This window comes from Vicia villosa, linkage group LG3 (assembly GCF_029867415.1).
Source record: "Vicia villosa cultivar HV-30 ecotype Madison, WI linkage group LG3, Vvil1.0, whole genome shotgun sequence".
Lineage (NCBI taxonomy): Eukaryota > Viridiplantae > Streptophyta > Magnoliopsida > Fabales > Fabaceae > Vicia > Vicia villosa.
In genome coordinates, this window is record NC_081182.1 from 42280054 (window position 1) to 42296223 (window position 16170).

The 16170-nt window shown below is 30.5% G+C and overlaps 1 protein-coding gene across 1 annotated transcript; it reads left to right on the forward strand.

Annotated features, from left to right (window-relative positions):
* Positions 1–3380: 3380 nt before the first annotated feature.
* On the forward strand, positions 3381–7606 carry LOC131657944 (ribonucleoside-diphosphate reductase large subunit-like). The gene is made up of 17 exons (XM_058927288.1): positions 3381–3608; positions 3926–3987; positions 4066–4153; positions 4285–4548; positions 4660–4900; positions 4981–5057; positions 5161–5331; positions 5413–5505; positions 5616–5765; positions 5871–5957; positions 6048–6212; positions 6298–6417; positions 6531–6733; positions 6813–6962; positions 7042–7189; positions 7300–7398; positions 7484–7606. Exons 1-17 carry the CDS (start codon positions 3381–3383, stop codon positions 7604–7606), a joined length of 2469 nt encoding a protein of 822 aa, XP_058783271.1.
* Positions 7607–16170: the final 8564 nt, after the last annotated feature.

The following is a 16170-nucleotide window of genomic DNA, read 5'->3' on the forward strand; positions in this document are numbered from 1 at the left end:
TAATTATTTAGATATTTATTTGAGGTAAAATTTATTTTGAAATTATTTAGACTTTTATAGAAAGGTTAATAAAACAAAACAAAACAAAATCAATTGAGATTTTGTAATTTTTATAAACTTATGAAATAACTAAAACTTCTCAGAATTTTTTCAAATTAACTTCATAACTGTAATCATGTTAAAAATATGTTAATGGGTAGTCATGAAAATTTAATGATAAATGGTAATCATAAAAAATAATGATAAAAGATAAAAATGTATTAATATAGTCAATTTTATAAATTGAATAAACTACGATTGTTTTTATAAACGAGAATAAGTTACAAAGAATTTTAAATTAGAGATTTTATATTTATAGACTACTTAATGTGATTATTTTAAATTTATGGAAATAAATATATATTATTTACCATACATAGGTTTTAAATTTCTATTTTTTGTTAATTGTACATATTCAAGATCTAATTACTCTATTAACATATTCATATTTTTATTATTTGTTTAATTTTTAAATATTTTAAGTATACATTAAACGTAGAAACTTTTAATATTTGACGGGAGATTGCATACATTTTAGGTTTGAAAAAAACGAGCTAATATCTCAAATAGGTTTAGTAAATTTTATTCTCTAACTATGTTTAATTTCTTAATTAAAATTGTATTTTTTAAACTTATAAAATTTTATTTTTTTTATATTATAATAATATACATTAAATGTAAAAACTCTTAAGCATTTGAGGGGAGTTGTCATACATTTTACGTTTGGGAAAATGAGCTAATATCTCAAATAGGTTTAATAAATTTTAAGAATTAACTCATTTGGATTCAACTGAAGTTTCTTAACTCATCTGAATTGACGCGTAGATGTTAACGTATCTATGAGATACCAGTTATTGACGGATCATTTTAATGTCTATCTTTTAACTATTTCTTTTGTTACTGTTTTATAAATTTGAAGTTATAAAAATAATTGACGGGTAGATGTGAATGTATCTATGAGATATCAATTATTGACTTATAAATTTGAAGTTATAAAAATAATTGACGGGTAGATGTGAATGTATCTATGAGATATCAGTTATTGACTGATCATTTTAATGTCCACCTTTTAACTATTTCTTTTGTTACTGTTTTATAAAATTGAAGTTATAAAAATAATTGACGGGTAGATGTGAATGTATCTATGAGATATCAGTTATTGACTTATAAGTTTGAAGTTATAAAAATAATTGACGGGTAGATGTGAATGTATCTATGAGATATCAGTTATTGACTGATCATTTTAATGTCTACCTTTTAACTATTTATTTTGTTACTGTTTTATAAAATTGAAAGTTATAAAAATAATTGTACGATTTATTATAAATATGAATCAATGCTTAAAACTTGATACATATTATTAGTATATAATTGAAATTACGTGAATATTTATGAACGGCAAAATAAGTTATATTATGTTTGATATTCCAAACAAATGAATTAAATTTTGATAAATGATTATAAGTTATAACTATATTAATGTTATTTAACTGAAAATATGATGTCATATTTAATAATTTAGTCATTAATACGTGTAATATTAATCCATATGTTTATTGTTTTTACTTAAAGAGCTAAAAAAAATTGATGTATTATTAGCTCTTTTATTGTTAACTATTATGTTTTTGGGATTAATATTGACTAAAATTTATTTGCATTTTGGTTAAATATATATGGTTGATTTATATAAAAGAACTCTACAAGTGATATTTGGATACATGTAATGTGAAACCTCGACCAGACCCGTGCGATAGCACGAGTTTCCTACTAGTTATTAATAAAGAGAGAGTAAAAGTTCAATAAAGATAATTTAACACAATGAGTAGGAAAACAAAAATAATAAATATGTTTAATAGTGACCGAAATTTTGGTCTCTAAATATAGTGACCGATAATTCAGTCGCGGATTTCTTTTACAAAATTAATAAATATGACGAACTGATCTGAGTTTGGCATAACTATACATGTTAGAGACTGATATTTCGGTCACAACTTTTTCAGTTGCTAATTCCGTGGCTAATTTAATTTTGTGACCTATTTAACCACCAAAATATTTCTTACTTTTATTTGGTGGCTAATTCGGTCACTATTGTGACCAAAATATTTTGGTGTCTAAATCGGTCTCTAATAGCGTTTTTTTTAGTAGTGAAACTTACTCCAATTAGAATCAGCTAAAGTATGAGATTGAGAATTATTAATTTTCCTGGATTGTTGGGGATTTCTCCACCCTAGTAATAAGTACAGAGCTCAATTACAAATAGTTTCTTGAGATTCTTCAGCTTGATTTTAGATAAGGTTGTTCCTACACTTCCATAAACTCCACAAAATAGTAGAAAAAATGGTTTGTTGCTCTTGGTTAGCGACCTAAAAAAAAGAAAACACAACAATAGCAAAAAACACTCTATACTCTTAGACATTGAAAAAACAAATGAAGGTTGTTCTCATCCTCAATCCCAAATATTCCACGAGTAGAAGGATATTCTACTCCTTTATCTTTTAACCGCACTCTAATAAAAACACAATTTCGACAAAGCTATTGCATAAAATTTTCAACTCAAGGAGGAATTTTTAAATTCTAAAATAAATCTCAATTCTCAAGTGTCTATAGCTTCATTAATTCAAAATTCTTGTTGATAAGGCTTTTTAACTTATTTATTTAATTTTGTTTGTTATAGTTTTTATTAAATGATTAAAATTTATAATATAGATCCAAAACAGGAGAGTTTGCTTAAGGTAACATTTTGATCTCTCTATTCTCTTCAATTTTATTTCATTTTATAAAAAACTCACATTGTGTACTCATTGCTTCTAGTCTAGTTAAATATTTAATGCAAATAATCAAAACTATCTTTAGGACTCAATCCGTTATTCTCATCTAGTATTTTTTTATTAATAGTGGATTATTTTCTTTTCCTCAAAGTTATAAAATACTTTTCTTTTTTTAATGAAGTAATGTTATTTAATTTTTAAAAAATAACATATATACACGTCTTTCATTTATTTAAGTAACTTTTAGTGTTTCAATTAATAAAATATTTAATATTAAATATCTCATATTTTAAAAATAATATTTCATGTCTTTCATTTATTAATCTAAATAGATAAATTAAATAAGTTGTTTTGAGAAGAATAGAATATATTACGTTTACTCATCTAGCTTCAATCTATCAAATACCGAACTAATCCCTAACTAATCTAACGATCTGTAACAAACTCTCAAAACAAATGGCGGGAAGATAAACGTGATTTCAAACTTTCAAAACTCACTCTTCACTCCTCAACCATTTCGTTCCTCTTCGCATTTCGATTTTCGATCAAACGATTCAAACCCCAAAGAACAACATGTACGTGATAAAGAGAGATGGAAGCCAAGAACCCGTTCAATTCGACAAGATAACCGCGCGTATCAAGGAACTCAGCTATGGATTGAACACCGAGCACTACGATCCCGTTTTGGTTTCTCAGAAAGTATGCGCCGGCGTCTACAAGGGCGTTGCCACCTCTTATCTTGATGAACTCGCAGCTGAAACCGCCGCCAGCATGGCGGTCGACCATCCTGACTATGCTACCGTAAGTTGATTCATCAAATTATAAATCAAGAAATGTAAAGGTTTTAAATATCAGTTGCGGCCGCGTAAAGGCTTTTCTGATTTCAATCGGTACATGCGTTATAACGTTGATTGCAGTTGCCGCGGTGTGAATTAATTAAAATTTGTTCATTAACATAAAAACCGTGAATAACCGTATCGGTATTGGTACCTGCTGATACCTTTTTGTCGCGGATCGTTTTTTAAAACCTTATAGACTTAATAAAGAATGTTGTATAATTTTCTAGTGTTTACGGATTACTAATTTTGTAATTGTGGCTGCTTTTTTTTTTTATGTAGTTGGCTACGAGAATTTCTGTTTCTAATCTGCACAAGAGCACGAATAATTCCTTTTCGGAGACGTAAGTATTAGATTTATTTAATTTCAGGCTAGCTAGCGTGATTTTATGTTAATGTGTTCACAATTTTGGCGTGTTTAGTATAAAGATCTTGTACAATAATTTTGATGAGAGATCTGGAGTGAAAGCTCGATTGATTGCTGATGATGTCTATCAGATTATTATCAAGGTATCTTTCGCAATTTATTTTGTACTGTTTTGAAATACGAGAGGATTGTTCTTTTGTTTGAAATTTTGATGTGATGGATTAAAACTTTTATGTGATGAATTGAAATTTTATTATTTTTTGCTTGGTTACAGAATGCTGCTCGTTTGGACAGTGAGATCGTCTATGACAGGGACTTTGACTACGATTATTTCGGTTTCAAAACCCTAGAGAAATCCTACCTTTTCAAGGCTCAAGGAAAGGTTGTGGAAAGGCCTCAGCACATGTTGATGAGGGTTGCTGTTGGAATTCACAAGAATGATATAGAATCTGCTGTCAAGACTTACCACATGATGTCTCAACTGTGGTTTACGCATGCGTCTGCGACTCTGTTAAATGCTGGTACACCTAAGGCTCATGTATGATCTGTTGTTTCCAGTTCATGTTCTCGCTCTTTAGCTTTTTTGCATACATTGATGAATTTATGTTCCGAGACCTCATTCAAGAGATTGTTTATGTTTTTTTGGCAGTTGAGTAGTGGCATTATAGCATGCATGAAAGATGATAGTATAGAGGGTATATATGATACTTTGAAGGAGTGTGCTGTCATCAGTAAATCAGCTGGAGGAATTGGTATCTCTATTCACAACATTCGTGCTAGAGGAAGTTACATTTTTGGGACAGATGAGACATCCAATGGCATTGTTCCAATGCTGCGCGTGTACAATGATACTGTACGCCATTTTGATGACGGAACAGGCAAGATGAAAGGTGAATAATTAAGCAATTTCTATATCTAGTGACTCCTAAGTTGTCTTTTCTTGTCTGCATGATTCATTATTTTTTTGTAGGTGCATTTGCTGTGTATTTGGAGCCATGGCATGCTGACATATTTGACTTACTGGCTTTAAGAAAAAATCATGGAAAAGTATGGTTGGATTCGTGGTGTTAATGTTATACTTGACCATTATCATTGTGTTTTTTTTTTTTTTTTTTAACATTATTGATATGTATTTGTGTTATGTTTGCAGGAAGAAAACCGTTCTCCTGATCTTTGTTATGCTCTTTGGGTGCCTGATCTTTTCATGGAAAGGATTCAGAGTAATGGAAAATGGTCTTTGTTTTGCCCCAATCAATCACCAGGTTTGGCAGATTGTTGGGGTGAAGAATTTGAGGAGCTTTATCCTCGTTATGAAAGAGAAGTAATATCAATCTCATATTTGCTTGCTTCAGGAAGTGTTTTTGCTTAGAAGCGCCATAATTTTGTTTGGTTAAATATATAGGGAAAAGCAACAATGGTTGTTCAGGCACGGAAACTCTGGTTTGAAATACTGAAGGCACAGATAGAAACTGGAACTCCTTACATGCTTTTTAAGGTACCCTTCACTTCTGCTTCAGTAGATACTTCTATTCACTTCAGCTTCCCTAGATTTAGTACCTTTTGTTTTTATCCTTTGAATTAATCCTACATTTATGTTTATTCCAGGATGCTTGCAATAGGAAAAGTAACCAGCAGACTTTTGGTACAATTAAGTCATCAAACTTGGGTGCCGAGATAATTGAGTATTCAAGTCAAACTGAAACTGCTGTGTGCACTCTCGCATCAATTGCACTACCACAGTGTGTAAGAGAAAAGGTAGGATTCTCTTGTATGCTTCATGTATTGTTCTCAGATGATTTGATTATTTGTCTCTAAACTGATATTTTCTTCCTGATTTGGATGTGTTTCTCCTTACTGTAGGGCGTACCAATGAAATCTCATCCATCCAAGCTTGTCGGAAGTACAGGTTCTGGAAATCGATATTTTGACTTCGATAAACTAGCAGAGGTATAGTTATTGTTAACATTAACCGGTGTTATGTTAGTATTTTATAACATGTATACTTTAACTTAGTACATTGTGCTTTTTTCTTTACAGGTTACTGCGATAGTCACCGCAAACCTGAATAAAATAATTGATGTTAATTACTACCCGGTTAGAAACGCAATGCTGTCTAACTTACGGCACAGACCTATAGGTATTGGAGTTCAGGGTCTTGCTGATACCTTCATACTACTTGGCATGCCATTTAATTCACCAGCGGTAAACCTTGTTTTCAGGCTGCTGTTTATATCCATTTTAATTTAGATGTGCTTCAGTCTGATAATTTATTTGGATATTAATGCAGGCTCAAGTGTTGAACATGGATATATTTGAAGCTATATACTATCATGCTCTAAAAACTTCATCTAACTTGGCTGCAAAAGATGGTCCCTATGTGACATATATTGGCAGCCCTTTAAGCAAGGTGCTTGACTTTAGAGTTTAGGGGCTTTTCCAATTTAAATTCCAAGGTTAAAATTAGCTTCTCTATCTCTAAGGTATTTCTAGTTCCTTAGGTAATTTTTGTATATTGCCCAGGGATTTCTTCAACCAGACATGTGGGGTGTGACACCCTCAACTCGTTGGGATTGGGAAGAACTTCGGAAGACGATGTTAAAGAAGGGTGTTAGAAATTCACTTCTGGTGGCCCCCATGCCAACTGCATCTACTAGCCAGATTCTTGGAAATAATTTATGTTTTGAGCCATATACTTCATATATCTACAATCGTCAAGCTTTAAGGTTTGCTTTCCTGTCTCATGTTATTCTTACTGACTTGCTGTATCATTGTCCTATCTAATTTGCTAGTTGTTTGTCTCAGTGGTGAATTTGTTTCTGTGAACAAGCATCTTCTTCACGATTTGACTGAAATGGGACTGTGGTCCCCCACAATCAAGAACAAGATTATTCAAGGAAATGGTTCGATTCAAAATATTCCAGAAATACCTGAAGAGCTGAAGTCTATATACAAGTATTGAATTTATGATTTCTCAAATAACCAAAGTATTGCTTTAATAATATATTCACTTTAACTTAATTTGTATGAGCAGAACTGTTTGGGAGATAAAACAAAAGACATTGATTGATATGGCAACTGATCGAGGATGCTACATAGATCAGAGTCAAAGCTTAAATATTCACATGGCTGAACCCACCTTTGAAGAGCTAACTTCCCTGCTTTTCTATGCATGGTCCAAGGTAGAAAGTTTTATATTAAATCTAGTGAAAAACGTTGAACTCAGGACTGTGTCCAGAGTTGCACTAAATGAAAATGCTGAGTGATTTTATTTTTATCTGTATGATGAAAGTGTCTAAAGACGGGGATGTGTTATCTCCAAACACAAGCTTCAGAAGATTATCTAAAGTTTATCGTTGATACTTCTGCTTTAAAAGTAAGACTTCTTTGTGTTCAATTTTTGTATTTATGTGATTTTTACATATCTTGATGGAAACATTTCTGCGGTGTGAATGCAGGATATATCTTTCGGGAAGTATAATATTAATGATGCAAAGTTGGCAGAAAGGCTGTTGTCTCTTACAATTCGCGAGGACTACCTTACTAAGGAACTTGAATTGTTGAAAAAAAGTAAAAAGGATTTGGAGGATTCATGTTGAAGTAGTGTATACAAATCTAGAGTAAGATAAAGATTTGTTGGGAATAGTCATGGGAAAAAGATCTGTGAAGTTGTATACTTTTCTGATTAGGATAAAGAACATGTTAGAACTATTTAGATTTAAAGAATTTTAACGTACTTTTTTTCATGAAGTCATGTCTTATATATATATTTTTTTGAATTTGGCATTGCTTCTCTGTTACTGTTACAAAGAAATAACAGATTATGCACAAGCTTCATTAATTGAATAAAAGTTAGGACAGCATACAAGGATCAAGTACACTAAGCAAAAAATAATAGGTCATAGTATACTAAAAGCTGAACTAGAAAAATAAGCTACAATTTTGTGTCCACCCTGTTGGGATAACTTGAGAAGTAAGAAAGCTTGAATGGCAAGAATAGAGAAAATGAAAGTGAGGTATATTTAGAGAATTGAATGAAGCTATGTCTATTGATTGGGAATTACAAAAACCAGTTACATAGACAACCTGTTTATAGGTAGTGAACAACTAATTTTCTTAACTAACAACCTAGGTTTTCAATGGCATAGCTAATTTCGGCTGACTTGCGTTGCAAGTAACTAACTTGCAACACGAGTAATCTAACTATAAGCCATGAATCACATTTACAATACTCCTCTTAGTTCATGTCTCATAACTTCTTCATGCCAACTTTAAATATTGTCAGTTCAATTTCATTTGATCCCTGACCAATAGATCACATACATAAAGGCATAGAGTAATTTGATCCTGCTCATTTGAACCCTTTACATATATTCCATGTTATAATATGTGGACTTAAAAGTCAACTATGATCAATATACAGTCAAACTTCAAGATTTTTGGTCGACATCAAGGTTTTTAGGTCACACTCATCATTTGATCAGGGTTTGATCATGATTCATCATGAAAAACTCAAAATAATAGGTCATAGTATAGTAAAAGCTGAACTAGAAAAATAAGCTACTTTTGAAGTCGTTGTGAAGTTAATGTTGTTATGAGTTGTCGTTGATATAAGTTGTGTTGGATTGAGTTGTGAAATAATTATTGTAATTATTGTGATAATTGTTGTTGTTGATGGTTGTTATAATTGTTGTTACAAATTGTTGCTAATTGTTATTATAACTGTTGTTTGAAAGTGGTGATGATTGTATGATTCTTGTCTAATATATTAATTATCATACTTTTGTTTATATTTTTCGATATCTCACCCCTTTTGCTGATGTTTCCCCTACCATGGGAAACAGACAGGTACTCAAGATAGCGGTGGAAGTTTGAAGTGATTTTATGAAGTCTTTAGTTACTGTTAGTCGAGTTGGTGTCTTGCTCTGATACGTAGTACTCGGGATGAAATTATGATTGTATTTGTTGTTCTATTGATGTTGTTATTATTATAGCTGTTGAATATCCAAGTTGAATAATAAGAAGTAATTACTGTTGTTTAAGTTGTTTTTAGTTGAATAAAAGTTGATGAATAATTATAAGATGAAGATTGATCTAGTTGAATAAACTTGTGTATGAATTATACTTTTAAAATTGTAGATGCCGAACGCTATGTATCAAAGATAAATGAAATACAAGTTGTTTGTGGTTTTAAGTCGAAAATGTAATGCCTCATGTTTGATGTTTAAAATTTTCCGCACTCTGATTTTATTATAATTACCGGGTAGAAAATGGGGTGTTACAAATATAAATTCACTTTCATATAAATATTGCACACAATAAATTATACAAACTAAATAAATCCACACTTTCATATAAATATTGCACACAATAAATTATACAAACTAAATAAATCCACACTTTCATATAAATATTGCACACAACAAAACCTTAACTATAACTTTTTCCGACATCTGATAAACATTCTTAAAAGTGAATAGTTTCTAAAAGTTACTTCTATGCAACAATGTGATCATTTCACACACTTGAGTTCTTCTCTTTATTCATCTTTTTCAAGAACCTGCATTCACTTTTGAAATATCTCGGTTTGCCACAATGGAAGCAACTTCATTTCTTTCTTTTCTTTTGTCCATTTTCATTGTTGTCATGAACATCTTTACCATCTATTTCCATATTATCGTGAGACCTTTTAAATTTTCCATCTTCCACAACATGTATTTTCTCATGAGTAAATTGGTCTTTAGTATCTTCTTCTTTGCGATACTCTTCTTCTAATCGAAGGTGATTTCCCAATTGCTCAAGAGATATATCCTTCTTATTATGTTTGAGGGTCCTTTTTATATCTTTCCACGAAAGTGAGAGTTTGTCTATTATGGAAGACACAATCATGGTTTTGTCCATGTGCATTTTGTGTTGTTTGTAATTATTCAGAATATGTTCAATTTCATGCAATTTTTCCATAACAAGTCTATTATCTACCATTTTATAATTATTGAAATGGGAAACAAGAAATTTCTTACTTGTAGCATCTTCTTGCATGTACCTTGACTCAAGTTTATCCCATAGATCTTCTACGGATTGACTGCTTTGATATATATATCGAACAAGGAATCTGACATACAGTTGAGAATATGGCCCATGCAAATGTAATCATCATTATCCCATTTTTGCCTCTTTTGTTTCAACGATTGATTCTTCTTCCCTTTCGATCAGTCTTGTATTATTTAGAACATATACCACTTTCAAAGTTGTAAGCAAAAATTTCATCTTTTTCTGCCAATGGATAAAGTTTCCTCCATCAAACTAATCCAATTTCACAAAATTAGATGTCATTTCTTTGAGTGATGCCGCCATTGATTAAGTAAAAATTGTTCCTAAAGATTGTTATATAGTTGTGGTCGTTGGTGGATACGTGGCAACACTAGAATAAAAAAGGTGTTGATGAAGATTGTACTTGAAATATTCAAAGCGTGTGAATTTCAAACAAACCTTTAGGAACAATTCGCCCCCACAAATTATTGTATATTAGATGCAATTGAGATTACAGGAGAATTCCCTTTAGGATACTTTGAATTCCTTAATGTGAATTGCACAAACACACTAAGCGCATCTTTTGATAATATGTTGCAGAAAATATTTCCTACACTCTACTCATGCATTAATAAAGTAAAGGATGCTTTTAAATTAATTGAAATGGTGAAAAATGGATGTGAATATTTCTATTTTCGTGTGCATTTTTAGTTTCCCAAGTGTCTCTATTTTTAGAGAAATTCATGTCACTTGATGAAGAGAAACACCCTTTTAATTCAATTCTGCATCCAGAGAATAGTGAAGAAATATACCACTTAGCATTCAATTTAGACACATGCATTAGGTTGGTTCAGAGGGTAAAGGCGCGCATCTTTAATCAACAGATCGTGAGTTCAAGTCTTGCAACACTACAAAATATGGGATCTTTTAGAGTTAAGAAATAAAACTTGATTTTAGTTAAAATTATAATTCCCACTTGGCCCATTCACGAACCACTAAGAAAGTTGCACATGTGAATGAAAACACGTCGACGATGCCATCTTTATATTTAGGAAACATAACATGGGTCCCCATGTTGGTTTTACTTCCTCTTTAGTTCATGATCACATTCAACTATCTTGTTATGAATTTCTTGACTCGATGAGAACATCCATTCCTTCATATTTAAAAGCCGCTATATACTTTCAGATTTTGAGTTGTAGATTCAATGTTTCATCATGGTTAACTAACTTAAAATAAAATATAAAAGGTCAACGATACAAAACTTAAATACTTTTTTTTTTTTTTTACCTTTTAACTTGTTTTGATGGTACAAGTTGGCCCCTTATTCTTTTTTGTGCTAACTTGGTCAAATGATTTTAGAAGTTGAATCAAACGGGTACTTCTACATCACACATATGTCATCCCAACTCACAAATAATTACATATATTAATATTGTAAATCAATAAACACTTCTATTTATAATCTAGTAGTAATAAATTAGAATTGTGTATATTCGCATTAATCTTTACATCTATATATATATATATATATATATATATATATATATATATATATATATATATATATATATATATATATATATATATATATATATATATATATATATATATATATATATATATATATATATATATATATATATATATATGAAAGATATTCTTACTCTAAGAGTAACTGTGTAAAAGAGTTACTTCAAATTTTAATCGTTGATTTTTATTAATTTAACGGTTTTAATTGATCATTTAATTTAATTATTTTTGGAAATATTTTTTTATGTTAACAACTAATTAAAGTTGTTAGATTAATGAAAATCAATAGTTAAGATTTGAAGTAACTCTTTTACATTTACTCTTAGGGTAATAATGGTTTAAGGCTATGCAATAAGAGTATGATACCCTTATGTTCGAGAACATAAGGAAACTCATTATCCTTCTCTCCCACACAAAATCCATAGGTTGTAGATGGGTATTTAAAGTGAAGCAAAATTCAGATGGTTGCCTAAACACGTACAAAGTAATATGGATTTGATTTCGTTGAAACCTTTTCACCTGTTGTAAAGCCAACAACAATTAGGGTGATCTTGAACTTGACTATGACGTACAAGTGGGATATTCTATAGGTAGACATTAACAATACTTTTAACAATGGAGCACTTTAAGAAGAAGTGTACATGCAACAACCACCAGGTTTTGAACATTCCAATAAAGCTCTTGGGTACAAGCTAAACAAGGCTCTATATGGTCTTAAACACACCCCTGAAGCCTGGTATGATAAGCTCAACCAAGTCATGTTTCACTTTGGATTCACATCCAACAAGTATGTCCATTCTTTGTCACATACAATCATCAAGATGTCATTTTGTATGCTCTTGTTTATGTTGATGATATCCTAATAACATGGTCCTCTTCTACTCTCATTCACAAGCTGATTTGCAAACTTCATGATCAATTTGCTCTTAAACAACTCAGGAGACTTGAGTATTTTCTTGGCATTGAAGTAAAGTATCAATCAAGTGGATCTCTCATTCACACACACAAACAAAATATATCAGATATCTACTTTCTAAGGTTAGCATGGAAGAAGCAAATGAAGTTCACTCTCCTATGTTCAATCATTGCAAGCCTAGCAAATTTGGAACTGATCCTATGTAGGATGTTCTTTTGCACATGTCTGTAGTGGGTGCTTTGTAATATGTCACACTAACAAGACTAGATATAGAATTTTGTGTGAACAAAGCTTGTCTGTTTAATCCACTTGACAGTCATTGGAGCGTAGTCAAAAGGATTTTGAGATACTTGAGCGGTACATCAACACATGGCTTGCTGTTATCTCCTACAAAATCTGATCAAGAACGATTTTTAAGAGCATATAGTGATTTAGATTGAAAAAATAATCTAGATGATAAAAGATGTACTTCTGGACCTTGTATTTTTATTGGTCCAAGCTAATTTCTAGGAGTTCCAAGAGTATGTCCTTGGTTGTTAGGCCAAGTATTGAAGCTGAATATAAAACCTTGACACACACTACATTTGAGTAATTCTGGTAAGAGTTTTTACTAGCCGAATTGAAAGTTAAATACCTCTCCCAACTTTGATTTGTCATAACTTAAGTGTTGTGTTGTTGTCTCATAATCCAATCATGCATGCCAGAACAAAATATATTAAATTAAATGTTTATTTTTTTTAGAGAAAGAGTCATAGCAAACAAGCTTAAAATTCAACATGCACCTGCTTCAACACAGTTAGAAGATATTATGGCAAAGCCCTTGTCAACGACAACTTAGCTTTCCAAGACTTCAAAAACAACCTCAAAGTAATTACGTTTTCACCATGATGATCTTGTGGGGGAGTATTTATAGGGATGATAACGGGTCGGGGTTTCACACTATCCAAACTCGCACCTGAAATCGGCACCCGAACTCGAACGAATCCTAATGCTGTTCGGGTTGTAAAATAACACCCGCCCACACCTGTGGGTTCAGGTTTTTTCACCCAAACCCAAACCCGCAACAAAATACATAAAATACATTTTTCCTACAATTTTCCACAATATATATATATATATATATATATATATATATATATATATATATATATATATATATATATATATGTATATATATATGAGGAGGGATATTCTTACACCAAGAGTAAGTTATCAAAACTTACTTTTCATCATGACCATTGATTCTTTTCAATCTAATGGTTAAAATTAATAAGTAATTAAATGTGGAGAGAGAAAAATAATACTCATTAACTTTAACTATTAGATTGAAAAGAATCAATAGTCATGATAAGGAGTAAGTCTTGATAACTTACTCTTGGAGTAAGAATATCTCTCATATATATATATATATATATATATATATATATATATATATATATATATATATATATATATATATATATATATATATATATATATATATATATATATATATATATAATTTTGGTGTCGAGTACGAGTTTCACACTATCCAAAATCCAAACTCAAATTCAATCAATTTAAATTTTTACTCATTGACTCGGATTTGGATAGAATCCGCATATTTGAATATGCTTGCCAAACATTGTACGTAGAGTATACTGCACTTTGGTCGATTCTAATGTAATGAAAGCGGTTAGAATTAATTGTAAAAATTTGTTATAGAGTTTGTTAAAGTAGTTGTATATAGTTTACTTGGAGATGGACCCATATATAGGGGTTAGTATGTACTGTATATTTTTATGAGAATTGAGAAAATTAAAAAAAATAAAATAAACTCATTGAATTTCAATAATAACGGACATATTTTTACACGTGTAGAAAAATATAACTTAGAATAACATGAAGTTAAAATCACTTTATTTTTCAAGCAGTTGTCATGTTATTATTAATAGATTTAATATTTGTCTTAATTTTATTTTTTTTAAAATAAAATTTACATGAAAATTTTATTAAGTCTATTAAATTCTTAAAATTTAACATTATAAATTCTTCAAAATTCAAACAGTAAAATATGAAATATAATAATTAAAATTTTAAATAATAATATAATTATGTACAATCTTTTAAAATTTTCAAAATTTTTATTTCACAAAATAATATTTTAAAATCTGTATCTATTATATTATTTTTCATTGTATTATAATTTAGAGAAAAGGGATCATGCACTGACAGTGTAAAGTAATTTTACACTGTTAACCAATCACCACCATGCATCCAATTAAAACATTTTTTTATTTAAAAAAACCTTTAATGATATGGCACATTCATGATTCCCTATTGGACTATTTTACACTGTCAATGCACTACCTTTTAACTCTATAATTTAATAGTTGAAATTTTGCTTCTAAAATTAAATAAATAAGATATTACGAATTTAAATATTCATTTATATGATATCTAGTTATGTATAGTTAGAGCTGTCAAATAGGTCGGTCTGACCCAACCCGCTTCGGTCTAGGGGCCAAAACATATAAAGGAGCTGAAGTGGGTCGACCCGATTATTTTATGGGCTGCTAAAAATGAGCCCGACCTAGTTACTAACAGGCCCTATGGACCGTTAGACCAGCCCGATAGGCCAATCAGTCATTTATTTCAATATTATAGTTTTAAATTTATAAAAAGGATGTAATGAATAAAAGCTACATAACATAAATAGACAATAATGATAAACTTAGTTAAGTGACATTTAAAATATTCATCAAATCAACATTCATATATACGATTCCCACGAAGATATCTATGTAAAAGTAGAGAAAAATTGAATATCATCTCTAATATTTATCAAAATTTCTCTTTATCTCACAACTATTTCTTTAACCATATCAACTATTTCTTTAACCATATCATCTTAAAAGATATCTTCATCCTCTTTTAACTTTTCTTTTTCAATTGAAATATTATTATGCAATTATACATTAATTCAATATTTTTTCTCCAAAATTAACTAAAATTATTTTAAAATTTTATTTTTAATGGGCTAGCTCGAAGCCCGCTTGAGACTTGACCTACCCGATCAATAAAAAAACATAAGTCCGGTGGACTGACAAAAAAATAGAATTGTATTTTTTTAAAGTCTTTTGCGCCGTGGCCCACAATAAAATATAAGGTTTGCGGGCTTGTCTAATAGGCCGAACCCTTTTTTACAACTCTATGTACAGCTATCAGTAGTATCTTTCAAAATATTAAAGGTCTCCCCACACACACGGCTATTCACCTCACCATTTGAAAGACACTAACTATACACTTATCAAACACATTTTGTATTACTTTATTCGTCTTTCTGTCGGCTCCTACCAATTGGCTAAGTCTCTTCCTTTTTCACCGACTAACTAATATCGGCTCGAACCAGCTGCCAACCGTCGAGAATGTTCTCTCCACACCCGCCGGCAACAACCTTCCCTTCACACCTCCACTCTCTAATTCTTTATTTATTTATCTATATGATTAATCACCAATATTAATTTCTCAAACCGCCTAATTATTTAATTTCTTTATTATTACAAACTATTATTTAATTATTTCGTGCAAAAATTCTACACTCCTTCATTAAATCATCACCGACTGACTTTTCTCTAGCACAATGGCGGCTAAAAACACAATTTGAACCTTTCAATACTTTCCTTATATATATACACGAACAAT

Bases quoted from the DNA above. Each gene is read 5' to 3' on its own strand.
- LOC131657944 (XM_058927288.1), top strand. From the start codon at position 3,381: ATGTACGTGATAAAGAGAGATGGAAGCCAAGAACCCGTTCAATTCGAC. The intron at 5,332-5,412 runs GTAATATCAATC...TTAAATATATAG, and splicing joins ATCCTCGTTATGAAAGAGAA to GGAAAAGCAACAATGGTTGT. The intron at 5,958-6,047 runs GTATAGTTATTG...TTTTCTTTACAG, and splicing joins ACTTCGATAAACTAGCAGAG to GTTACTGCGATAGTCACCGC.